Source organism: Sycon ciliatum, chromosome 5 (genome assembly GCF_964019385.1).
Source record: "Sycon ciliatum chromosome 5, ocSycCili1.1, whole genome shotgun sequence".
NCBI classification, from domain to species: Eukaryota; Metazoa; Porifera; class Calcarea; order Leucosolenida; family Sycettidae; genus Sycon; species Sycon ciliatum.
The window spans coordinates 17,364,889-17,390,942 of NC_088647.1; the positions used below are offsets into that span (position 1 = coordinate 17,364,889).

The 26,054-nt window shown below is 47.9% G+C and overlaps 2 protein-coding genes across 3 annotated transcripts; one reads left to right on the forward strand and one right to left on the reverse strand.

Annotated features, from left to right (window-relative positions):
• The first annotated feature begins 210 nt into the window (after positions 1-210).
• LOC135817869 (pre-mRNA 3' end processing protein WDR33-like) lies at positions 211-17,315 on the forward strand. Its single transcript, XM_065331150.1, has 13 exons — positions 211-453; positions 1,876-1,944; positions 3,079-3,183; positions 3,698-3,793; positions 5,114-5,265; positions 7,213-7,310; positions 8,164-8,290; positions 9,474-9,625; positions 10,092-10,170; positions 12,674-12,784; positions 13,356-13,489; positions 14,488-15,075; positions 15,978-17,315. The coding sequence occupies exons 1-13, from the start codon at positions 319-321 to the stop codon at positions 16,745-16,747; spliced, it is 2,616 nt and encodes an 871-aa protein (XP_065187222.1). The 5' UTR covers positions 211-318; the 3' UTR covers positions 16,748-17,315.
• A 738-nt stretch (positions 17,316-18,053) lies between these two features.
• On the reverse strand, positions 18,054-25,907 carry LOC135817870 (ELMO domain-containing protein 2-like). 2 transcript variants are annotated; one of them, XM_065331152.1, is made up of 9 exons: positions 25,603-25,907; positions 23,915-23,943; positions 23,621-23,721; positions 22,317-22,446; positions 21,789-21,897; positions 20,604-20,628; positions 19,892-19,960; positions 19,395-19,531; positions 18,054-19,149 (listed from the first exon to the last, which is right to left on the reverse strand). In XM_065331152.1, exons 1-9 carry the CDS (start codon positions 25,742-25,744, stop codon positions 18,983-18,985), a joined length of 909 nt encoding a protein of 302 aa, XP_065187224.1. In that variant the 5' UTR covers positions 25,745-25,907; the 3' UTR covers positions 18,054-18,982. The 2 variants fall into 2 exon arrangements, with proteins under 2 accessions (XP_065187224.1, XP_065187223.1); XM_065331151.1 differs by lacking the exon at positions 25,603-25,907 and adding an exon at positions 24,951-25,541.
• Between the last annotated feature and the right edge of the window lie 147 nt (positions 25,908-26,054).

Consider the following 26,054-nt stretch of genomic DNA (forward strand, 5'->3'; position numbering starts at 1 on the left):
CTAGGCCCTGCTTCAAAATCATTTTGGCGGGAGTTGCGGGCCATGCTGGCTGGAAAGCAGGGAGTACTAAAAATAGTGCGCAAAAAGTACTCGTCTTGTTGGACCCAGGGAGTCGTCAAATACTTACGACTCCCTGCCCCTGGTTGGACCCTTGCTGCATGCTAGCAACTGTCTGTTGCCATGCTGGGGTATCCATCTGATCTTGCAGCTTGTTGATGTTTTTGAATGTTTTTATTGAAATAACCAGCAAATTGGAGGCTTCTTGAGTCAAGTATTAGTTGAGAATGCTATAGCCCTGACCTCCATAGTCAGCCTATAATGGCTATGCCAGGAGCTGGCGTTGCTGTGTGGGGCGGTGGAGGTGGGCAGATAACGTACGATGGAAAGTCTGTGCGAAAAAGTTTGAATCGAAAAACAGTCGATTACAATTCGTCGATGGTCAGGTACCTGCAAGTGAGTGGGAGCTAGTTATGAGTAACGCAATGCCTTGCTAGTTCTAGGAGCTAGGTGTGCTCTACAACTACGTAGAGTAGTGACATGGGAAATTCTAGTTTGGTGTGAAAACAGGTGCCATTGTGTGTGAAAAAAAACCAAAGGTGAAAATCTGCACAAGCACTTTTCACCTACATGTACTAGTATCCATGCATGGCTGCAGTGCCATGTAACACGTACATGCACAGTATCAGATGATAGTAGCAAGACAGAAGGACGAACGTTAGTTGGTGACCATAATGATGACAACGCGGCGCTTGATCCTGTCAGAATAATAATAGTATACTCAGTAATTTAAAATGAGGGAAGGTTTACCGGGCCATTCTGCAGGAGAGCAGAACTGAGTACGAATGAATTAACGTTTCCATCATACTGGTCTTCTTCTGAAAGAACGGAGACAGACAGACATGGATTTGTTGAAACGTTCGATATATCGGTACATGTATTCCCATTCGTATCGAGTCTTGCTCCAGCTGCGCACTTCAGGCACTGCTAACTGCCTAATGTTTGCGGCGTATCAATGTTTGCTGATTTTGCAAGAAGAGCAAAACGCGAATATTAACAATCGTGAAATCTAACTTCAACAGTGGGTGCATATGTGTGGCCACAGTGCTCCGCGAACATTTGCCATCGTAAACTCGCTGGTTCCAAGAGATCGCAAATATTTTGTGACGCAAATATTGGGCGACTTACAGTATACGCGGCTGCGGTATTTTGTGAATCTTCTAGTTGGACCTCTGCTTGGTGTTGGTCTGTCATCGTATGGACAATCATGCTCACGGAGACAGACAGACAGGGAGAGAGAGACAGACAGACAGAGACAGAGAGCTTATGATATCAAATCAGTTCAGATCAGATTGTCCACGTTAGGTCTCTCGACGAAATTAGGATATTATTTTGTCGATGTCAGGCGCACATAACGAACACACCTTGCGTCGCCAGTAATTGGCTGCCATTGTATTGCTCTGGCGTTGCTTTCCTTCATTGACATACAATGATACAGTGCACAGTACTGAGAAAGGAGAGCCACACGTCGGGATTCATTGCCATCTTGTGTGCTTTGTAGTGTATGCGAGCGAGCTTGCTTATCTGATTCCCTTTGTTTGTGAACTGTTGTTACTGCTGTTGCTGTCTTGCTGCTGCTGTTGCTGCTACCCTTGCGGATGGCATCCTTGCTGTTACTGCTGCTGCTGTTGCTGCTGATGCTGATGATGCTGATGCTGATGATGCTGTCCTTGCTGATGCTGCCCTTGCTGCTGTTGCTGTTGTTGTTGTTGTTGTTGTTGTTGTTGTTGTTGTTGTTGTTGTTGTTGTTATTGTTGTTGTTGTTGTTGTTGTTTCTGCTGCCCTTGCTGCTGAACTCCTATGCTGTGATGCACGTAGGACCGGACATGGCAGCGTGACTACCGCGATCAGCCGGCTGTCCAGCCACACCGTGCCTATCACGAGCAGGTCAGTACTCCAGTAGCCAGTTTACCATGTACAGTGTGCCAGTACTCCAGTAGCCAGTTTACCATGTACAGTGTGTCAGTACTCCAGTAGCCAGTTTACCATGTACAGTGTGCCAGTACTCCAGTAGCCAGTTTACCATGTACAGTGTGCCAGTACTACAACTACTGTAGTTGATTACTGTATAAGCAGAAATATTCGTCTGGAATTTATTTTCGTCTTTTTCGTCCAAGGAGCTTTTGGACTAAATTAAATGTCGGACTATTAAATGTCGATTTGTCCAACTTTTCAATACACTCTTATGGTCCATGGACTAAATTTTCAACCGGACGAACTCCCTTTCTTTGGAGTTGGATGAAATGATTGACCGACGAAATGTTCTGCCTGTACAGTATCAGTGCAGACATGGCTTCCATATTTACATTGATTTACAGCAGTTACTATATAGGAAAGTGTTTGGGCTGACAAGCTCATTCGCATCACTTGAATACCGGGTTCATTATCGATTTGAACAACGTCTGACCTGATGGTGGCAGCCCAAGCGTTGCTCAGATTGATATGAAACTGGCGCTAAGTGTTCCAAGATCTTTACAAGATGTTTTCCGAATGTGTCTCCCCTCTCCTGGGGAGAGACACCTAACCAGTTTCTAACAGTGAGCATTGAGCAAGTAAAAGTGTGTGTGTGTATGTGTACGTGTGTGTGTACGTGTGTGTACGTGTGTGCGCGTGTGTATGTGTTGTGTATGTGTGTGTGTGTGTGTGTGTGTGTGTGTGTGTGTATGTGAAAAAAATGAAAATAGGGATTCGCTGGCCAGAAAAAGCCTTTTCAATCAGCTGGTTGGTATAGACCAGGCTAAAATTAGTGGCGGTCAATTCATCAGCCTTCCAAGCTGCTGAATGATGTAATGACTGTAATCCCAGCACTAGTGGCTATGTCTAAGTTGCTATGTCTAACATAGCGTGTTCACTGCCATCGCTTCAGCGATGGGCATGGGGCATGTGGAAGTTGAAGTATGCATGTGTGTGTTTGTGTATGTATAATGTATGTACTACATATGGGTGGTTGTGTGTATATATGGATGTTTGTTTGTGTGTATGTCACTGCTGATACACCATGCTTTGCACATTGCAATTCAGATGTTCCCGTCGGCCCATCTGCGCCACAATCCGCTGCACTCCGTCACCACCATGTATATACGCTCTGCCACAAATAAATTCCGCTGTCCCATCTTTACCCTTCAGGTCAGCCTTATGCAATACTGTGTGTGACGTTAGTGTTTGCAGTTGGCTTGTGTTTCCGACGTCTTACGTCAACTGTGTGTGTGTGTGTGTACGTGTGTGTGTGTGCGTGCGCGCGAGTGTGTGTGTGTCAAAGGATGTATTTCTTATGAATCTACTATAGTTTATTATCTCTCTGTTGTCCTAGGCATGTGACTGGCTATGATTCTATTGGGAGTGATTGCTACTTGGGCAAGTTTACCCATGGGCATAGTTAGGTAGCCACCTTCTGTTTCGAGTGCTGTTTGTCAATTTTGATCTCTCTATCTCTCACACGCTCGCACGTGCACACTCACACACCCTCACACACACACACATGCATGCCCTCCTTATTCACACACTCCTACTGAAGCCTATATCCTGTGTTCCTTTTACTTCATAGCTGCCATGGTTAATAGACCTATAATGGTGATCTTTCTTTCTCTCTATCTACATTGTATGTATTGTGTTCATCTTCTGACTGATCTTACCCCTGCAGTGGACACCAGATGGACGGCGATTGGTGACTGGAGCTTCTAGTGGAGAATTTACACTATGGAATGGACTGACGTTCAATTTCGAGACTATTTTACAGGTCCGCCTCTTAAAATTGAATATCTTTTTTGTCTCTCTCTCTCTCTCTCTCTTTCTCTCTCTCTCTCTCTCTCTCTCTCTCTCTCTCTCTCTCACGCTTGCAGATTCTAGTTAATTGAAAGCCGATATCATAGTAGTACAGTCCGTATCGGCTATAGCGTACCCTTTTGATTTCCGTGATCTTATCACTATAACCGATGCATCACAATATGCAGTACGATTGATTTTTTCCATCGACACATGAAAGGCAAGGAAATACTTCCAGCATGGTGTTTCGACAAAATAATGAGCATGCTGCATAGTTGACAGTGCCCACATTTCCATAAAAAAATCTGTTATGTACATGTACATGTATCACTATAAAAATAAGCAACGTGAAGAAAGTAAAAAATAGGGCCTTTGATATTATTGCTACATGTATTTTAAAGTTATCACTATAGCCGATAATAATATAGTGTGTTATGCATGTTTTGATTCTTTGTTGCCATCATAATATCCGATATATCATTTAATTTAATACATCCGATAATATTGGTTATAGTGATATTTGTACTGGATAAAATACGTTTTGCTTTTGATATTTCGTACCAATATCACTGTAGCCGGTATATTCTTATATCCGGTCACTCTATAGCCGATACAGACTGTAGTAGTAGTAGTACCGTAAAATCCCGCCAGAGCGCCCCGTCTCTCCCATCCGCCCCTCCCTGACTTCTTGTCAGCCGGGACGTGATTGATTGTATCCTCGTATGACTCTGTCGCAGTCTGTGATGCCGTACTGTACTGCAGACGCGTGCTCAACCCCGTTGGAAATGTACGCAACAGTGCCCACCCTCTTGACCAGGAATCGCACAAACCCTGCGTTTTGTCGGGTCTGTACGACTCCTGGCTCTTGACCTTTGGTCGGTGTACGAGATGCACGAACAGTTTTCGTAGGGTGAGTACTTTTTCATGTAGCACTGAATGCGGCAAGTAGGACTCGCCCATCCGCCCCGTCCCACCTGAAGCGTTGAGGAGGTAGGGGCGCTCTGGCGGGATTTTACGGTAGTAGTATAGTATTTATTCATATTTCTCTAGGGCAGTCCCCACAGACCTATGGTCTCCTTACGGAGTACCCATATCATGTCTACAAGCTTTAAGGATGAGTCAGTAGTTTCCACACTACTCCTATGACTCCTAGCTGCTGCAAGGCCGGCTAGAGCACCTGTGGGTCACGGGCCATTCTCGGTTTCTTCGTTTGTTGCAACGGTGGGTGGGATGAAGCGAGCTCTCTGCTGATATTGTTTATCACTGCTGTTTTTTATCTGTGTCCAACCCGCAGGCTCATGATGTTGCTGTCCGCTCGATCATGTGGAGTCATAACGACCTGTGGATGGTGAGCTGCGATAACTCCGGTTTTGTCAAGTACTGGCAGCCGAATATGAACACGGTCAAGATGTTCCAGGCGCACAAAGACCCCATACGTGATTCAAGGTTGGTTCGCAGGCTTTAGCGCAGCATACTGGTGCGAGGGTCCTAGCTGGGCCGTGCTCTTTGATACTATTAGAATGTAGCACTCGTGATAATATCTCTGACCTAAGGCCGAGTGATCACCAGACTGTGCTGAGCATGACTGCAGTTCGGTTGCCACTGAACCGGTGCGTAACCTGGCGACCTAAGACGTGACAGTTGTGTGTGTGTATATGTGCGTGTGTGTGTGTGTGTGTATGTGTGTGTGTGTGTGTGAAAGGGTGCGTTATGGCCCCACTGTTGTTTAACCTGTACTTTGGTCTTGTGCTGGAAGCATGGCGTTCAGCTATAGCAGCAGCTGGTGTTAACGGTGTGTCCCTGATATCTTCAATCCATGGAAGTGGCAATCTATTTCCCAAGCGAACCCGTCAAACTGGCACGACATCGGTCAACGACCTGGAGTTTGCAGATGATGCAGCACTACTTGCACCATCCCGTGAGTCAGCTCAACTGGCTTTGGAGCTGTTCAGCAACGTTGCTTCTTCCTTCGGCTTGACTCTGAGCACAGCGAAGACCAAGTTCATGGCCGTTGGTGCAAATTTATCATGTGCTGACCGCCTTCCGCTCTTTGTTGGTCCGGAGGAGATCGAAAGTGTCAAATCCTTTGTGTATCTTGGCTCTGTGATAACTGCTGACACCCGCTCATCTGCAGATGTGGCCAGAAGACTCGGTAAGGCAGCGGCAGCTTTCGACCTTATGCGCCGTGTCTTTCTTGACCGAAACCTTTCCATCGCCACCAAGCGCCATCTTTACGATGTTTGCGTTCTGTCCACATTGCTCTATGCCTGTGAGTGCTGGACTCCGCTGAAGAGAGACATGGTTGCCATCAACAACTTCCACCACCGCTCCCTCAGGTTCATTCTGGGTGTATCCCGGCTCGATCAACAGCTGCAGCATGTCACCAACCAGGAGCTGCGAAGACGCTGGGGTGATATGGCACTGCCATCTGATACCGTCAGACACCGCCGTCTGCAGTGGCTTGGGCATGTCGCCAGAATGCCAGATGACCGGCTTCCGAAGCTGATACTGTTTAGCTTCTTCTCAGATCCACGCCCAGCCTGTGGGCCACGACTGCGATGGAAAGACCTCGTCGCACGTGATCTTCGTTTCGGTGGCATAGTGAATTGGCTCATTTTGGCTCAGGATCGCCCAGCATGGCGCGAGGCAATTGCAAAGACTCCGGATGATCTCGTGGAGTGTAACAACAACAAAGTCACCTGCAAGGTTTGCAACCGATCATTCACTGCTCGTGGGATTCACCGTCACAAGTGCTCAGCTGTGCGGTCCTTACCTGTTGCCCAGCAGCCTGGGGCCCGTCACTGTGGAGTTTGTGACCGCTGGTTTCAAAGCGCTGGCGGTTTTGCAGTTCATCGTTGTGTGGAGCGTCAGACATCGGACGAAATACCAGCTGTTTCAACGAGATGCAGCCTGAATTTGGACTGCTGCCAGCACCATTGCTCGATCTGTGATCGCTGCATGAAGAGTCAGGCTGGTTTTAACCGCCATAATTGTACTCGAGGCAAACGACTGCGAAAGGACCAGAGGACTAATCTGCCCATTCAATGCAGCCTATGTAACGAACGATTCTCCCGCCCGCAGGACCTCACCCGCCACCGAAGACAGAAACACTAGCTATGTGTAGAACGGTCCCCTTTCACCTCAATTATTCTCCTTGTTTCTTTTTTCTCGCTGTTGTCTCCCGCTTCTGGGAGCGACGTGGCCATTTTGTGGCAGTTGTACATAGTAGTAGTAGTAGTGTGTGTGTGTGTGTGTGTGTGTGTGTGTGTGTGTGTGTGTGTGTATGTGTGCGTATGTGTGTGTGTGTGTGTGTATGTGTGCGTATGTGTGTGTGTGTGGGGGGGGGGGTATGCACGTGTGTGTGTGTGTGTGTGTGTGCGTGCGTGTGTTCAGCTTCAGCCCGAACGACAGCAAGATGATCACCTGCTCGGATGACAGTACAGTGCGAGTCTGGGACTTCCTGCACTGTCACGAAGAGCAAGTGCTGCGAGGTGAGTGCCAAGAACGCCTGGCTACAGCACTTTCCGGTGCCGAAGAGCGCGGTGTTCAGAGTCGTAGCCTGGGCTGTTCTTATTTTTCATTTAAAAATCTCTATATAAAGTTAGCTGAACCACTATGTACATACGGTTATCCTGTACCTGGCTACAGCACTCTCTGGCGCCAAAGAACGCAGGGTTCAGAGTTGTAGCCTAGGCCGTTCTTATTTTCCATGTGCAATTCTCTATATGGCTGAGCCACCATATACATACGGGCACTAGTATCCTGTGCCTTGTAAATTCCTAGGCTTTTCGTTCTCCGGCGCATCGCTCTTCGGCGCCCAACAGTACATGTGCTAGACAGTGTACAGTCTACGGTGAAACAGTTGTGTATAACAATCCCTGGGTGTAACATACTGTGGGGTATAATGTACTGCTTCTAGGGACCCTGCATTACAGTACTGTCAGTCGCCGAAGAAATGGGGGGGGGGGGGGGGTCAGCCTCGTAGCCGAGACCGTTCTTATTTCCGTGTACTACATAAAGTCTATGCACAGTTGAGTCAGCATGTCTACATTGGTATACTGTGCTTGGTGATATTCTAGCCTGCGGGTTCTTCTGTATGCTGTACCAACCACCTGACCTTGCTTGTATGCAGTCTTCACGTGCAGTGCAGTTTGGCCTGTGCTTGTTACCATTCTGCATGCATGAATCTGGTGTGTGCACTGCTTTCCTGTTTTACCAAAGGTGTTTTTTACCTCTCTTTCTCTCGCTCTCTCTCTCTCGCTCTCTCTCGCTCTCTCTCTCTCTCTCTCTCTCTCTCGCACACACACACACACGCGTGCGTGTGTGCACACGGTTCTTCTGCAGGTCATGGTTCGGACGTGAAGTCTTGTGACTGGCATCCGACGAAGTCACTTGTGGTGTCTGGCAGTCGCGACAGTCAGCAGAACGTCAAGTTGTGGGATCCGAAAACCGGCGAAGACCTGTGCACATTGTAAGGCAACTAAACCATGTAAACTGGGGGTGCTGCTGTCTGTGTACTGAGCAACTAAGCTAGGGGTGCTGCTGTCTGTGTACTGAGCAACTAAGCTAGGGGTGCTGATATCTGTGTACTGAGCAACTAAGCTAGGGGTGCTGCTGTCTGTGTACTGAGCAACTAAGCTAGGTGTGCTGCTGTCTGTGTACTGAGCAACTAAGCTAGGGGTGCTGCTGTCTGTGTACTGAGCAACTAAGCTAGGGGTGCTGATACCTGTGTACTGAGCAACTAAGCTAGGGGTGCTGCTGTCTGTGTACTTAGTAACTAAGCTAGGAGTGCTGATATCTGTGTACTGAGCAACTAAGCTAGGTGTGCTGATACCTGTGTACTGAGCAACTAAGCTAGGGGTGCTGCTGTCTGTGTACTGAGCAACTAAGCTAGGGGTGCTGCTGTCTGTGTACTGAGCAACTAAGCTAGGGGTGCTGATATCTGTGTACTGAGCAACTAAGCTAGGGGTGCTGCTGTCTGTGTACTTAGTAACTAAGCTAGGAGTGCTGATATCTGTGTACTGAGCAACTAAGCTAGGGGTACTGATATCTGTGTGCTGAGCACCTAAACTAGCTAGTGCTGCTGTCTGTGTACTGAGTACTAGGGGTGCTGATAACTGTGTGTATGCTTTGGCAAGTGCTACCTGAGGTTGAACCTGGAGAAGCGTTTTGCCTGGCCCGGATGTCCTCTTTGTAAACCAGAACATGGTGTATTGCTGGGCTGGTCATGCCAGACGTGTGTTGTTGCGCACTTTGAACTCGTCAAGCTAGGCACTCTACTGTACACTTTGCGCTTGAAGCATGCGCCCACTCGACCATTTACATACGGTATTCCTCGGAGTACAGGCCACACTTTAAACGCCAGTGATTCACCTACAAACAGTTGGTGTGGCTTAAAGTACTTTTTCGCTTTCCCATTCCCTCAACTAGTGAATATGTATAGTAGGATAAGTACGCTACTTGATTACTCCGATGATCAAATTGGCCGTGATAAACAGGGTGGATGTCTGTATTTCATGGCAAGAAAATCTGTGTGCAGCTTCTAGTAGTGTAGCCTTCTACATGTACTCCGGATAATACGGTAGTACATGTGGCGTCTCCGAAAGGCATTAGCCATCTCCTTGTATTTTCCACTGATCATTCCTCCGTCATAGGCATGGCCACAAGAGCACGGTCACCTCGACGAAGTTTAACCGCAACGGCAACTGGCTGCTGACGGCGTCTCGTGACCACTTGATCAAGTTGTGGGACATACGCATGATGAAGGAGCTGGTGACGTTTCGCGGCCACAAGAAAGAGGTTCACGGTATGTTTGAGGACGCCTGCTTGTGTTTGTGTGGGAGTGGTTGCAATGTCCCACGGCCATGCACTTATGGCCTGATTTGTTGTTCCTATTTACATGGTTACTGTCGCTTGTATTCACTATTCAGTGTCAGTATTTAATCTAGGTTTGTGTGGTGGTTGTACTCGACTCCTCTCTCTCTCTCTCTCTCTCACTCTCTCTTTCTTTCTCTCTCTCTCTCTCTCTCTCTCTCTCTCTCTTTCTCTCTCTCTCTCTCGCTCACTCTCTCTCTCTTTCTCTCTGTCTGTCTCTCTCTCTCTCTCTCTCTCTCTCTCTCTCTCTCTCTTTCTCTTCCTCTCTCTTTCTCTCTCTCTCTCTCTCACTCTCTCTCTCTCTCTCTCTGTCTCTCAGTGACATACATGTACTCCAATGCACACTGTTGATGACAAGTTCACTATTCTCTCCCCTTTACTTATTCTTGTTGTTATAGCTGTGGCTTGGCATCCTATCCATGAAGACTTGTGTGTCAGCGGTGGAGGAGATGGCTCTCTACTATTCTGGATGTCCAAGTATGCACATTGCTTTTTTTATGATAACAAAAAATGGTGCTGGTAATTGCGTATATCTACTGGTACCGGGTTTTAGTATACAACCATGCACATGTACTTCAACATTCGGGACACACGCCAAACAATCCAAGCGGTAGCTGCGTAGGCCAGACGGCGTGTGAGTGGAGTGCAACCCTCTCCTACTTACTGCATGGAGTACTGCATGCCAGACAATACAGCTCGGGAGCAAGACGGAGCATGCTGGCATGTGTTGTCACCGTGATGTAACAGTTACACTGTCAGCACACTGGCTACACCCTCCGTTGATGTAACAGTGATATAGTAACTTACTTGCTTCAGGAGATAATGGTACAAGACGGAGCTACCGTATTATCTCTAATATTAAAGCACGGTCCTTTATTTTTTCAATGTACCTCCGCCCCGTGCTATTAATGGAGACGTTCCTTTATTGGAGACTGTTCCATTAATATTTCAACCTCATTTTCAGAGGCATGTTGCCATGCCAAATTCATGTCAGACACACACATTTCAGGGTTTTTTCGCCGGTACAGATAATGAATTTACACAGTGTGCTTATAATGGAGACTGAGCACTTTATTTTTTGAATGCCGCCCCAAGGTGTTCTATTATTGGAGACGTGCTATTATTGGAGACTGTGCTTATATTAGAGATAATACGGTATTACCGGTAAGCTGTCTTTCAAAGGTTTCATGACTTCGAAATACTGTAAGTCTACAAAAAAATTCTAACCTTTTACGTTTCGGCCTCCCAGGGGTAAAACACATTTCGGCCGCATTAAATGTTCAGCCTGGCCTGTACTGCTGCTGCCTATATACGCTGTCATACTGAACCTTGCACAACAAAATTTCAGCCGCAACGAATTTTAGGCCGAAAATGCCCAGGCCGAAAATAGCCAAAAATAAATATGCACCGAATACTCAATATGCGGACAGCACGCTGTTTCGTTCTTTGTGAACTCATCACACGGCTGTCAAGAAGCGGCAACTTAGAAAGATGGCGTCGGTTCGAGATGGCATGGTAACCGCGCACGTGCCGTGGTCCGTGACTTGCTCATGTATGCACGCAAATGCAAGTCACAAACTCACAAAGATCGTCTTTGCATTTTGGAGAAAATATCTTCGACTCTCTTTGGAGGTAGGCGAGGTTTGCCTAATCTTTACTTGATTGCGATGCTGGTATGTCCTCTCAATAATTAGAACAAAGAGAGCTGATAATCGCTTCATTGCTGAGCAGAAGTAACAATCAACTCTCCTCATGTCCTCAGTGCCAAAGGCAGACGAATGCAATTCCACAACGCTCATTTCACGATGATGGAAACAATAATTGTGTACTAGTACACACTTGGACCATTTGGTCATCCCTATTCTAGCCGCTAGTCCGTCCAGCAAGCAGATATTGACTATTACGATAAGGACAACTGCGTGAACGAGGGCTCGCCCAGCAAATACAATTCAAGTCGTGACTCCAGTCAAGAATTAGGGTCTTTACTCGAGAACTTCACAAATACAGGCCAAGGCACCCCACAAAACTGATAGATGGCACGAACGAAAGACAAATAGGCTAGACAAAGTGTCACAAGTTATTGAAAACAGCAGATCTACCAAATAAGACAGCTACATGTGCCTAAACAACGATTCCCATACAGTAGAGAGTAGTATCAGGCAGAATGAAAGCCTTGGAAGTGCACAAATACAGCCACGACCGCCACAAAAATTGGACGACCGCCACAAAAAAATTCTCATTGCTCTACCTCCTTGAAGGGTGAAAGTTACCAGTTATCCTATAGCGATGTCAGTTTATGCCTGTTGGAACCCCCCACAGCCCGCACGAAATACCTTTCAAATAATTCCAGGATGCAATTGCAGCTCCAGACAGGAGGAAGAAGAACACCGTGAAAAATAACGGCAACGATGCCCAAACTCTCGGGAAACAGCTGAAGTCTTCCTGAAGATGTTAACATTGAATACCCATCGATTACCAGCGTGGTTTAGTGACTTTAGAACTGTTTTGAGACTTAGAACGAAGCGATATCTCAAATTTGATGGAATTGTTACCTGTCAAATGCGTGGGCGAGCAGGCCAGCTGACTAGTTATGCATGAGCATGCATCGATTTTTCATGGTTCACGTGCAGAAAACTAAGTTGCCGCGATCCAAGTGCAGCTAACAGCCGTGATCAGCGCAGCATGGAGAAAATGAGGCCGAACCTGATAGCAATGAAAATAGAATTTCCAAAGCCGGATTTAAATCAGGCCCGAACGTAAATATTTGTTGCTTGCAGTATGCTGAGATCTGCAGAATTTGCGTCACAATTTTGTGCCATGTCCAGTATTTCCTCTTTGAATCGTTTGCCTATGTGTACCCTGGCTTCACTTCTTGACTAATGCTGTTTATTGCTTTGTGGGTGTGCATATGTGTGCGTACGCGCGTGTGTGTGTGTGCGTGTGCGCGCATGTGTATGTGCGTGTGTGTGTGCTTGTGTAGCACGGACAAGGCGGTTGGTGCTATCGAGACGGCTCACGAGGGTGCAGTGTGGAGTTTAGCATGGCATCCACTTGGGCACATGCTGGTTTCCGGCTCCAACGACCATTCCTGGTGAGCAGAGCAACTAACTGTTTTGAAAGACTGAGGAACTGGGTACACAATGTCATGTTCTTCCAATCCTAGTAGAGGGATCGCCATGTGCTGCCAATTATGACGTCCACCTGAGAAAGCATTAGTCCAGATGTATTCATTGCCACTCTCTATACACTGCACTGCTGTAGTCAGACACCTTCACAATGCATGTAACCCTAGCTAGGCCCTCAGGCATCTCCGACTCTCCGTTCTCCTGCGTCATTGAATGACATCACACTAGTATCGGTAGTAACTCCTAACATACCGGTAACCCACTCTACTACTCCCCGCTCTGTGTGTACCTGCATGTGCCTATGACGAATGCAATTGGACTTTCCGAGTATGGCATATACCTGATATACCATACTTGCGCTGGCGTGTCTTCCGGACCTGTACTACAGTCGAGAAGGATTCTACACAGCTAATGTCTGCGATTGGCGGGGTCATCCGTCACCAATGATGTGCGCGTGTGTGTTCATCCCCTAATCCTCCAGCACCGATGATGATGATGATGATTTTGTTTATTCGTTCGCTCGTTTGTTTCTTGCAGTAAATTCTGGGCTCGTAATCGACCGGGCGATCCAATGACCGACCGCTTCAACCTAGGCACAGGTAGCACCCATCCGGCGGGAGCAAGCTCTGCTGTGCAGGCGTCATCAACAGCGATGGATGACGAAGAGCAAGGTGAGTGTGGCGCTGAAGAGCAACTCTTCACGCCTGACTTTGGTAAAAAAAAAAGGGGGGGGGGATTTACGCGATCACCTACAGTAAAGTAAAAATAAGTAAATTATCGTGTCCGTTCCAGAAGGGAACTGACAACGGCCGCTAACACCCGGTAAACCCAATCACCTACAGTGAGTGCGTTCGATTATGCGCGCGAATCGATTCACGAATCGATTCATGAATCGATTCGCGCTATTCACATCACCCCATGTGAATAGGGTGAATGGATTCCGAATCGATTCCAGGGCTCATGACGTGAAATCGAACGACTTGAATGCATGCGAATGGATTCATGAATCGATTCAAAGTGCATGATCGAACGCACTCACTAGACGACGATAAAAACCAGCGTACATGTAACATGCCGTTACCGTCAATGCATTGTACACACAGTCTAGGAGTACTGAAGGGTATTGCACATAAACTCTGTTGTAGTGTAGGCTTGATTGTGCGTGCTAAATGCACTTTGACGTACAGTGAAAACCGGTCTAAGACGACCAGTCAAGGCACATTCAAAATGTGGTCTCCATTGCCAGGTGGTCTCCTTATCCAGGGTCATTTGACTGGAAATAGCATCCCTTGGTCCTGGTAGCAGTGGTCTTCTGGGGCAGGTGGTCGCCTTATCCAAGTGGTCGCCTTGACAGGTTCTACTGTACTTTCATGATTGTACAGATACGATGGACATTGGGGGGGGGGGGGGGGTTCTACTACGGTTTCAGCAAACTACTGGAGAAATACTTTTATGAAATGCAACAAGTTCGAAGTTAAATGGAGATGGTGTTGTGCTGGTGGCGATGTTCACTAACAATTGACTTTTTTTACTCAAGCATTACGTCTGTTCTGGTGCACGCTTGTGCGTCCGTGTGTGTGTGTGTGTGTGTACATGTGTGCATGTGATATACGTGTGTGTGTGTGTGTTTGTGTGTGCTTGTGTACACGTGTGCGTATGCACTTTACAGACGATGTGGAGACAGCCGCGTTCATCCCGGGCATGGGCGAGATTGTCAAGGGCGTATCAATACCCAGCGACCTGATCACATCGCACAAGGGTGGTGAGGCAGCCTTAAGGGTACCCACGCGCAAAGACGCGCTTGGTTGGCGGCAAGGTGGTGGTGGTGGCGGCAGCGGTGGCAGTGCTGGAGGACAGTCGAAGCGCGGCGGACAGCAGCACGGTGGTGGTGGTGGTGGTGGCGGCGGCAGTGCAAACAAGTCAGCAATGACCGGAGCTAACCAGGAGCCTCTTGCGGCTGCTCCTCCAGGAGGCTACCTATCGCGTCCTGCTGGGCAGACACCAGCCGGTAAGGATATTGTAGATGCTCTGAGCATGCCGCCTCAGGTGGGCGGTATGTTGCAGTTACTCAAGCAACAGCAGCAGATTCTTCAGATGCAGCTGCTCCAGCAGAAACAGCAGCAGGGGGGTGGTCAATCTGACAATGCTCCACCGCCACCGCCACCTGGGCAAAGCTTTCCACCGTCAGGCAGCGGGGGGCCTCCGGCTGGTGCCGACTTCAACCAACGACCCCCTCAGCAGCTCCAGTCGCCCGACGGTGAGTTGTGCGTGTGTGTGTGCCTGTCTGTCTGTCTGTATGTATGTGTCTGTGTGTCTGAGACTGTGTGCATGTGAGTGGCTGCACACATTTTCTTTGTTTTACTCCTGCGGTCTGGTACATGTCTGCGTAATGAGTACAGGCAAGCTACTTTTATCCGCTCCGAGAAACATTTGTGTCGTGAGAACCGCAGGGAAATAGTGGTGGAGATACCAAGAGTGTACGCCATCCTGCAATGATTGATTTTCGTTGTGACATCTGCTCGTGCTTGCATCGGGGCTCAAACGTGTATAATGCGCTGATGTGGCATGACGTTTCCGTTTCTCATGAAATTTTCCTGTTTAGATAATGTGACTATGGTCGTCTTCCCTCAGCAATGATTTTGAGTGGAGCACAAATACAGAGCATGGAAATTTGTGCTGTTGGACATAGGTACCCAAGGTCGAACGTACTGCACCCGGGTCTACCTACTGGGTGTGGGCACTTAGTTGGCTCTGGACTATGTGCTATCATTATACTGGTACTAGTATGCCTTTCTGGTATACAGTACCGGCAAGAGTACATAACCCCCCAGAGTGTGCAACGCCTGATCCAGCTCTGCATAGGGTCTTGGTCGAGCGGAATCGGATCTTTGCGTCATAATACCGTACACATCTGCAGGGAACCCGGGGAGTCGCGGGTACTCTTGGATCAAAAACAATGGTGCCCTGCCTCGAGACTGGCCTTGCGCTGGTGTGTATGCATGACATCAGAAGATCCGATTCCGCTCGACCAAGACCCTACACAGAGCTGGATCGGCGTTGCACACTCTGGGGGTTATGTACTCTTGGTACCGGTAATGCCTGTATGACAGTGGTGGTCACAGTGTTGCTGCTGCTGCTGCTGTTGTTGCTTTACCACAGTGAGTGGCAGGATGCCATTCCCCCCACCGGGCCACCAACAAGGCCCTCCCAACAATGCCCCGCCAAACCAAGGGCCAGGTCACCCGTCGAGTCTACAGCCACAGGGACAGCTTCCTCCTCAGGGACACATGCGCGTGCCCAGTCCTCGTGGTCAGGGCCCGCCGCCACTTGGTCAGGGTCCCCCAGGACAGGGTCCTCCCGGCCAAGGTCCCCCTGGCCAAGGTCCGCATCCAGGTCAGGGTCCCCCCGGCCAAGGACCGCTTCCAGGTCAGGGTCCCCCCAGACAGGGTCCTCCGGGCCAAGGTCCGCCGCATCCAGGTCAGGGTCCTCCTCCGGCGCAGTTCTTGAGTAACCAGCAGCCGCCCAGGTTCATGGGCCCCAGCGATGGGCCACCACCAGGACGACCGCCCATGATGCCCAATGACGCGCAACCCCCGCCAGGTCCGCCAGGAATGAGAAATAACAGCAGCATGGGGCAGCAACCGCCACCGCCAGACTGGAGAGGACCGCCACCGCCGACCATGGGACAGGGGCCCCCGCCGATGATGGGCGATCCTCCCATGCCCGGTGGAAACATGATGCACCCACCGCCACCCGATGGTGGCCCGGGTGGTTTTCCCCCGGGTCCACCCGGTCGAGGTCATGCCCCGCCGCCCGGCTGGTTCCCACCCAACGGCCGAGGTGACGGACCGCCGGGTCGGCGGAAAACCAAAGGCCGAGGCGGTGGCGGGGGCGGTGGCAAGCGAGCGCGAGGTGCAGGCAAACGCTAGCCGAGATCTGTATGTAGTACGTTTGTGTGTGTGCGTGTGTGTGTGTGTGTGTGTGTGTGCGTGTACATTTCTTACTCGTGTTGGACTTGCTCTTGTGACCTAGTAAATATCGTTCTTCCTGCAGGCGGACGGTGTCCATTCCCAGGTGCACTTCCATCCCTTGCCATGTACATGTTGCTTTTTCACACGTACTGTACCTGACCTCACCACTAGGACCTTGTAGTAGCTTATTCCTCTCGCTCTCTTCCCCCCCCCCCCCCCCCCCTCATATCCAATTTTGTACAAAACCCTTGAACATAATAAGTACATGTGCATCATGCCATATTAATTTTGTTGTCCTCATTGTTGTTGGGTTTTTTACTGTTATTACAGCATTGCAAAGTATCAATCTTGTTTCTCGGTGTTTCTTTTTTTTTTTCAGCTGGCTGAGTTGATCTTGTCCGCGCTATTGTTTATAAAATCATGTTTGTCTCCGCTATTCTCCGATGCCACGTACGACTCTGCGTACTGGCAATTTCTCTGCTCAAATGAGATGTAATTTATGTTGGGAATTTTTTGAACTCGAACATGTCTGTCTTATCGCTCGGCCGGAGACAGGGAGGGATCTTCCCTTAACTTAAACTGGTCTGGTTGCACTTGCCACTTCCATTATACAGACTTCGAAGTAGTGATGCAAGCTCAAGGCGACACCCTGTGATGTACACAATTGCACAAGCCCACTGCCGGAAACTGCATTGGCCTCCATCAGAGAGGGAGTCAGAATCATGAATGAACAAGGCATGGGTTGAGAGATAAACCTTCATGGTCCTGGATACAGAGTTGGCCAACGACCCCGTTTACCCCCCCCCCCCCCCATGAGGGCAGGACACCTCGGTGCAGCTCAACTGCATGCAGTACTGGGCAGTACTGCGCTGTGGTCTTGGCGAGTACAAAGCACTGGCACTATAGTCACCAAGAGTACAGTCATAACCCCTCAAGACTGTGCTACATGTACTTCACACATGCCCTGCTGTCCTGACAGAATTTCAAGTTGACGTCATTTTTTGATGATGCAATGCTCCATACAGTGTTTCCTTGAACTAGTTTGTACAGGATCAAAAATGGGGCTTTTTTCCACCACAGGTTCTGGATACGTCTGATCATGCACGTACAGTGCGCACTGCATCGTCGTGCAGGGAGCCCTACACGGTCATACACACGTATGTGTAGGGCTCCTTGACGTCAACTTGAAATTCTCAGTCGGGACAGCACCCATACTGGAGTTGCACAGTCTTGTAGTCACCCACAGCAAACAAGAAACATCAGGTAAAAGGTCTCTCTAAAGCTTGGAGTAGTATTTTACTTCTCCCTGATCATAATCAAAAGCATGTTCAGCTACAGCAAAAAAAGTTTTTAAAAAAGGTAAAGTGAACTTGCACTAATCTGAGGGAGCTCAAAAGTGAGCATGAAAAGTTGGAAAACTTGGCCTCTCAATGAAGCCAAGTTCTTAAAAAGAGAGAGAGAGCCTATGTACCGGTGTATAGACGGCCACACCTACAGTACACAAAGACAAAGCATGCAACTACATGTTTCAGCATCACTGATAAGATAATACTAGTTATCGGAAACACAGCGGTCAAGCGAGACTCAGGGTAGCAATAAAATAAGGACTATGATAGGTCACTGCGTACTGGCATCGAAGACACACCACATCACAATGTTACCTTCTGCATGTGTAAAAGACTCCTTCTTTGACGGTGTGGCGGGGACTCATTGCCTTGGCGCTTCCAACCTTTGCGGATAAGGAGTGCGGTTGAATTCACCATTCGGAAATAAAATCATGCTGAATTCCAAGAGCCCTCCGAAGAACATGGAGCGCGATTTAATCCACCACGCAGCAATACGATCATGCTGGATTCCTGGTGGCCTCCACAAAGACTGAGTTGTACAAATCCAACGTAGCTTGCACAGGTCACGTTTGCATTGCGCACTCTCTATTTCCGGGTTTGTAATGACGAGTAGCATTACACTCAGCTTCACCCATTCTGGAAATTGGCATCGCTCTCTCTCTCTCTCTGTACCCTTTTCACAAGCTATGCCGTCGCTCACATACAGTTAGTGCAACACTGGGATCAGCAAATCGTACACCTGCCACGATAAAGAAGCGTAGCAGAAGAGAGTTATACCGATTTTTAGCCACAGGCATCTACACACCGACCAGCAGATGTAGACGATCAGCGCTCATGGAGGCTCAGATCAAGACGTCACTGCAGCAAACTCTTCTTCCGAGAGCTGCCATGCGAATCGAGTACGCAGGGAGCGTTCCAAGGCGAGCTTGTAGTCACTGCGCACTGCATTGAATGCCATCACGTTTTCAGGCTCCCTCGCAATCCAGAAGCGGTCAAACTGCTCGAACAGCCCACCTGGTGCATGAACGAAAAGGTGCGCACGCACGCACACGCACACACACACACACACATGTACTCAAATGGCTGCCATACAATCTTCTGTTCAAATAGCTGGCTTGCACTCTCTAATTCAAGGTTAAAGGGGTGCACGCGATCCCTACACGCACTGTGGATGTGAAGCCCCCTGTTATATTTGTGTTTGTACCCCTCTCCCCACCCCACCCAACTCCGTCGCACTACCACCACACACGTTAACTCACAAAAGACATCCTGCAAGTCCTGAAGCGTCACCGTCTTGCCACAGCATTCCTTGTAGAAATACGCCTGCAGGTGGTCACTGGAAAGCAGCTCCAAGACCAGGCTTGTCATATTGATTCCTGCCAGGGCAAATCCATACCTGTACACAACAACACCAACATGTCACAGAAAAAAAACAAAAAGCACAATTTTTAATTTTTCAAAGGGACTTTGGCAAGCTGAAACAGTACATTGTATTATAACAGGGGTTGTAAAGTAAAGTAAAGTTCAGACGTTCGGATTTTGTTGAGAAACACAACCAGCTTAGGAAGTTTCGCTCGTGCCAGGCCACCACACCATGCTTGAAATCGAAGAGGGATAGTTGCTGGGTTAGTTTGGACATAGTTCTGCAAATCCGCATCGCTCCGCACACAGGGACAACACGACGATACCGGTAATGTATGAGTAGGCCTACTCTCATACACGTACATGTATCATAGCTTGGCAATCAAATACGTACCCGATTGTAGGGTGCTGCGAGTGCAGCAGAAGTCGCTGGGCGGCTGCGGTTCTGTGCTTGGCAAAGTAGCTGAACACACCAAGTCAAGGACCCATCATACCCATCATAGCCGCAATCACACCGATACTAAGCACGATACTCTGAACTTACCTGACAGCATGCTATGCTCAAGCCATGTTGTAATTCATATTAAAGTACACAATCCTATACACACACAAACATGGACCGCACCGGGGAATACAAAAAAAGCACTCCCTGGATTGCACTACATAGCATCACGTTCGGCTCGCTCACCGTTTCCCATTCACTTTCATGGGGTGATCGCTAAACACAGGTTTCACTCTACACGTGACTGTGTGGAAAAGCTCTAGTCCTCTGCCAATTTTTTTAAGTGTATCACCCACGTTTCCGTATCCGTCACGTGGGACTAAACCTCCCTAGTCCGTACCATGATACACATGTACATGTAAAAGAAAAAGAAGTCCTCTGCCAATGGGCCTCGTTCTCGCCATTACTACAACAGATAATTACTGTTCCTCACTGTAGTCTGAGGGTCAATTACCAGAAATGGATGGTGTCAAGACTCAAGACATTTAAAAAAAGATAGAAGACACTACGTTCTAAAACAGAAATAGCACACAGCCCTCTTGCAGCAGCGAACAGAGACAGGAGTGTGGAAAAGATGAGAATGGCAGTTCTGCTCAGAGGATACATCAAGTTCAGCAGGCCAAGATATCCTGAAATACATGGAAACACATGGTAACATGCACACACACACACACACACACACACACACACACACACACACACACACACACACACACACACACACACACACACACCACACACACACACACACACACACACCACACACACACACACACACACACACAAAATGAGCCCAGAGAACAGCATGTGTAGCACGTCCGTAAACCAATGCATACCTCGAAACGGGCCCACAATACATTCACTGGAGTATTAGACCACATGCACATGAAGACCATAGGCCAACATTTTCCATTTACCGTATTTTTCCGGTTGTAAGTCGACCTTTTACGGCTTAAAATAGAAGGAGAAAGGGTGGGGGTCGACTTACAACCGGGATTCGACTTATAACCGGGAACTATCAGTATCTTACAAAAAATGACCTGCACTGCATGCACAAGTGCACCATGTGCACACATTTTTGCCAGTTTATTGGCCTTTTTCAAGGATAGGGACGTTATACCCTCCAATAAGGAATGTTAACATGATTTTTATTTTATTCCAAGCAATACATGACTGGGGTAGCCAATGACCACTTTGCTTGGCGAATGCAGGATTTTCATAGCCAACCACGGCTATTTGTTGATGTGTTAGTAGCAGGAGGTGGTTAGTAGTGCTTCTTTGGGTGAAAACTTTAAAACGCAGAATTGAGACCTCCGGATACGGGGGTCGACCTATAACCGGGGTCGACTTACAACCGGTAAAATACGGCAGTAACACCCCTCCCATGCAGCCAACCAATGTTGCACTTACGCACATGCATCTACACTGATCCTGCCCAATTGCCTGGGCTACCTCGGCTTTGCTGTCATGCATAACCATTGCCATGACAACCCCTAAACTAACCACCAACCTTACAAGTTGCATGACACAAGCATTCGCTGCTCAGTGACTCGTGCTTGCAATCAACAACCACAATCGGATTTACTCGCGTATATATGTACATGCGAAATTTGTGCGGCTACTTTTTTCGTGGCCATGAAGGGTGTAGATAGCAGGCCTATCCACAACAATTTTATCGGATAGGGTAGGTAGGGTCTTTGTATGCATGCAGGATGAGGAAGGGAAGTCAGACTACAGTAGGTCGTTACCCATGAGCAAACTTGGAGGTGCACGTGCAACCTCTGCTTACCCATTCCTCTGAAGTCAGTTGCTGGGTTATTTCCTTGGAAGCCGATGTCAGTCCACTGCTTGGACATACGCTCCGTCAATGCAACATCAGGTTGAAGTAACGACCATAGCTACACAACACAGTTGCAACGATGATGACGACAACAACGACAACGACAACAACAACAACAACAACAACAACAACAACAACAACAACAACAACAACAACAACAACAACAACAACAAAATCCCGATGCAGTAGAATTAGAAAGCATACTTATAGATGACATGCCAAGCAGACTTTCATACGGAAAAAGGGTAGAGAGGAATTTGCACGAGCGGGGTGATCGGTGGAAATGGGATCCACTAACCAGCTTGACATTGAGCAACAGTCCACCATGCAAGCAGCGAACACAACATTCTGCGATACAGCTGAACTACCTAACACACAATGGTGGTGGTGCTCCAAGCGGAAGCGGGTGAGCCTCAAGAAGGAATGGTAAACGTGACTTGACAATGAGCAAACCATGCCATAGACCAGCGCACTCACTTCTAGGAGGGCCTCCTCATGCTCGCTGTTTTCACTGGTGAATCTTTCAGCGCGCAGCCTATCTGCGTGGGCTATGACGGCCGCAACGCTGTGAATCTGAACAAGACATGCTCGCAAGTTATCAGCAAACCTGAAATCAACGAGAAAAAAAAACCATACAAACACACACACACATTTGCACTTGCTCGCTGCCAAACATTGGTCACATGGATCTACCCTGGGGAGAGGAATTCAGAAGAACTCTTGGAAAAATGACTCAATAGGCTTACGAGCCCACCACAGTAAGCGAGTGACCGTAAGGCGCGGACTGAAATTAACAGCATCAGGGCACAATCCGTCTCAGAAACCAATTGCCGTCACCCCGTCAGTGATGATACTTGATACTAATGTGGATTGCAAAATCAGTTTCTTCTAAGGATTCGCTACTACCGGATTGTGGCAGGAGACTGCTAGACACAGCGTGAAATTTGTTGGTGAGGTGAAAGACTGTGATAGCTCACATAATGGCACAATAAGGTTTGATGTACATGTACGTGTGTGCTAGCTGGTTGTACCGCACTTAGCAAATAATTGTCTTCGTTGCATTTAAATTCACACGTGTGGCTTCAGTGCCACATCATTCTATTCCTATTTCGCGCTAACTTATTCACACACAAACGCAGCTCTCTGCTTCCCCCCCTCCCTTTCTCCCAGCACCTTCCACCAGCGCTCCTACGTCCCACAGTTCACACATACACATGTTATCTGGCACCTTCCTCAGACTAATATTCCTACTTCAGTATCACTTCAGCTTTCTACCACACCTCATGGCATATCTACTCAATTTCTTTGCTGCTCGTCTTTAGTTTTACAGCTTCACCCTGGGGATGAGCCACGGTCAAAAATTAGGTGAATCTAGAGAGACGTTTGCGGCAAGAGACAAAGTGTGAGTGTTCCGACTAAGTAAGTAATCTGCTAAATTAGAGTGGATCTGGTATAGGCTGCTGCACTGGCATCATTGATTAGACAGGAGTCAGTCTAGCCAGAACTAGGCCGTTGGTCAAGAGGCAAGTGTATGGAGAAGGTGCAAAGGAGGTTCTAAGAGTTTGTTGCAACTCGCGAGTTTCTTGTTAGATGCAATCATCAGGCGACTTATATTATTGAGAAGATATACTACGAACCCTGAAGCCAACAGTGGTGGCAAGTGCAGCAATACATACACCTTAAGGCAGCCTCGCCCGGCCGATGGAAATATACCCAGCCGCTACTAGTATCGTATACGTGCACTCATCAACAGATCTCAGTAAGCTCAGTTGTTTGTTTACCGCTCTTCGATGGTATGACTAAGTCCCTCAGCTCTGCAGATCTCCACTACTGCATGGTCTACATTTGCGTTAGCGTCGCCCTTCAGAGTCTGACGCACCACCTGTAGCGCAAATAGTCAATACGGGATACATGGCAAATATTTAGTGGACGATTCATCTGACCAGTCCACACAAAAATGATAGCGCACGCGATAGAAAAGTACACGACAGACTGATATTACATGTGTGTGCGTGTGTGTGTGTGTTGGTGTTGGTGTGTGTTGGTACAGGAACACAATGAGCAGCATGTTTTACCTCATTGGATACTTGAGAAAGCTTGCTTTCTGCAATACCAAAAAAAAACAAGAAAGGGGAATTAGCAACAAGAACAAGAACCAGAACAAGAACAAGAATAAGAACAGCAGCAGTAGCAGCAGCAGTAGCAGCAGCAGCCATCATAAGAATAAATAGTTGTAGGAGACTACCAGGAATGCTGTCGTTTGACGGAAAGTGGACAAAACATTTACCGTCCCGGGGTGTTAGCCGCACCGGGGTCTAAGCCCTTTTCGGACCAAAAATTCGTATTTTTGCCGACATTCGGAATAAGCTGCAAGTCAGACTTTGAATATTTTGCCAACTTAACTTATGGGTACCGGTACATACCAGACGTTACAAATAGTTAGCTAGTTGAAAAGCATGACTGAAGTTCTAGCAAAAGTTGCCTCGTTTGTCCTTGACTTTGAACTGACGACACTTTAGAAGAAGATTCGTGCTAGTGCAATGACGCATTGCACGACGTGAAAAGTAGTCAAATAACACCATACATGCATTATATGCACGGAGCGCTGGAGCACTGGTCGATTCACACCCAGCATTCGGAGTCTAAGCACCAGCGGCAATTTTTGAGTTATTAATTAAAATGCGTTTTAAAGTGCGGTTAACACCCTGGAATACGGCATCAGGCATAATACCCGTATTATCTCTAATATAAGCACGGTCCTTTATTTTTTCAATGTAACTCCGCCCCGTGCTATTAATGGAGACGTTCCTTTATTGGAGACTGTTCCATTATTATTTCAACCTCATTTCAGAGGCATGTTGCCATGCCAAATTTACATGTCAGACACACACATTTCAGGGTTTTTTCGCCGGTACAGATAATGAATTTACACAGTGTGCTTATAATGGAGACTGAGCACTTTATTTTTTGAATGCCGCCCCAAGGTGTTCTATTATTGGAGACGTGCTTTATTGGAGACTGTGCTTATATTAGAGATAATACGGTAAGTAATTCACGACAATGTCTAGTACACTGCACGTGCAATCATAGAATCATGCACGAAGTCCGCACCATATTCATGTAGCACAGGAAGGGCTTGGTTGTGCGGTGCACATGCCGCAGTGACATACACGTAGCCAGCCAGCTCCGGCGATACTGACATTGCCCATGGCCTGCGACCTGCAGCAGCAGCCTGGGATGATGAGGACTTCACCAACCTGGACAGGATCATGCCCATCTTTTGCTACCGTCTAAACTTTCTCCACTACACGTTGAGCACTAGACTTCAACTGCTTGCCCTGTGTCCTGGCGCTCAGCTGCTGCAACACCATCACGTACGCCTCACCAGTAGTAACTACAGCACAGCACAGCCTGAGTTCCTTTGCTCGTCATCGTGTGTATCCAGGAAACGTACCAACCCAGAAAGACATCGTTCGTCACCGCAGTCGCAGACGGAGACAATAACCCATTGCCCATGAGCACTCAAGTCAAGATCAAAGAAAACGCCAGGTAAAAAAAAGGAAAGATACATGCACCACACAGCACACGCCAATGGATGACGCAGCCAACGCAGAGTGTATGTTGTGATGTTTCGGCAGCGCTACGTGAGAGAATTATTTTTATCTACTCCCCCATCTTGTTCGGACTCCTGCCACTAGCCAGCCACAAATACAAGCAAAGCTGCAGTAGAAGAAGCATAAGCTAGTTGAGAGAAGTCATTTACCTATGTAGATCGTCCGCTCAGTCTGGTGATAATCATCACAGATACGCTGCAGGTACGTCTTGCCAGTGAGCCAGTACAGAGCGTAATCTACTATCCACTCCATTATAGCGGTCGTCCAGTAAGTTAGCCAGGAAAAGAACATTTCCTCCCTGTCTTGGGCACGGCGTCTGGGGGCGATAAGAAAAAGGACCGACCCCTTTGGAAGTAACGCTCGTGGAAACAATGCACCAACACTGGCAACAGACAGTGAACATGTCACACACTGAAAAGTACGACTCCAGCTAGCTGAGCGAAAAAGCAAACGTTGAAACTAATACTTGAAACGTGACAAAGCCTCGAGTCAAACTCAAACTTCAAAGGAAAGAGAAAAGTTGGGTTTCGTCATGCGTACGAGCGTAGGCATCATGACGCCATCATCGTCTGCATGGCAACTATCGGTAGTGACTCTGTGA

Excerpts from the sequence above, each read along its gene's own strand:
- LOC135817870 (XM_065331151.1), bottom strand. The coding sequence starts at position 25,116 with ATGGGCATGATCCTGTCCAGGTTGGTGAAGTCCTCATCATCCCAGGCT. Across the intron at positions 23,944-24,950 it reads TCCTGTGCTACATGAATATG|AAAGCAAGCTTTCTCAAGTA; the intron begins GTGCGGACTTCG and ends TTGGTATTGCAG. Across the intron at positions 21,898-22,316 it reads ATGAGGAGGCCCTCCTAGAA|CTATGGTCGTTACTTCAACC; the intron begins GTGAGTGCGCTG and ends TGTGTTGTGTAG.
- LOC135817869 (XM_065331150.1), top strand. The coding sequence starts at position 319 with ATGGCTATGCCAGGAGCTGGCGTTGCTGTGTGGGGCGGTGGAGGTGGG. Across the intron at positions 1,945-3,078 it reads ACCGTGCCTATCACGAGCAG|ATGTTCCCGTCGGCCCATCT; the intron begins GTCAGTACTCCA and ends ATTGCAATTCAG. Across the intron at positions 9,626-10,091 it reads CCACAAGAAAGAGGTTCACG|CTGTGGCTTGGCATCCTATC; the intron begins GTATGTTTGAGG and ends TTGTTGTTATAG.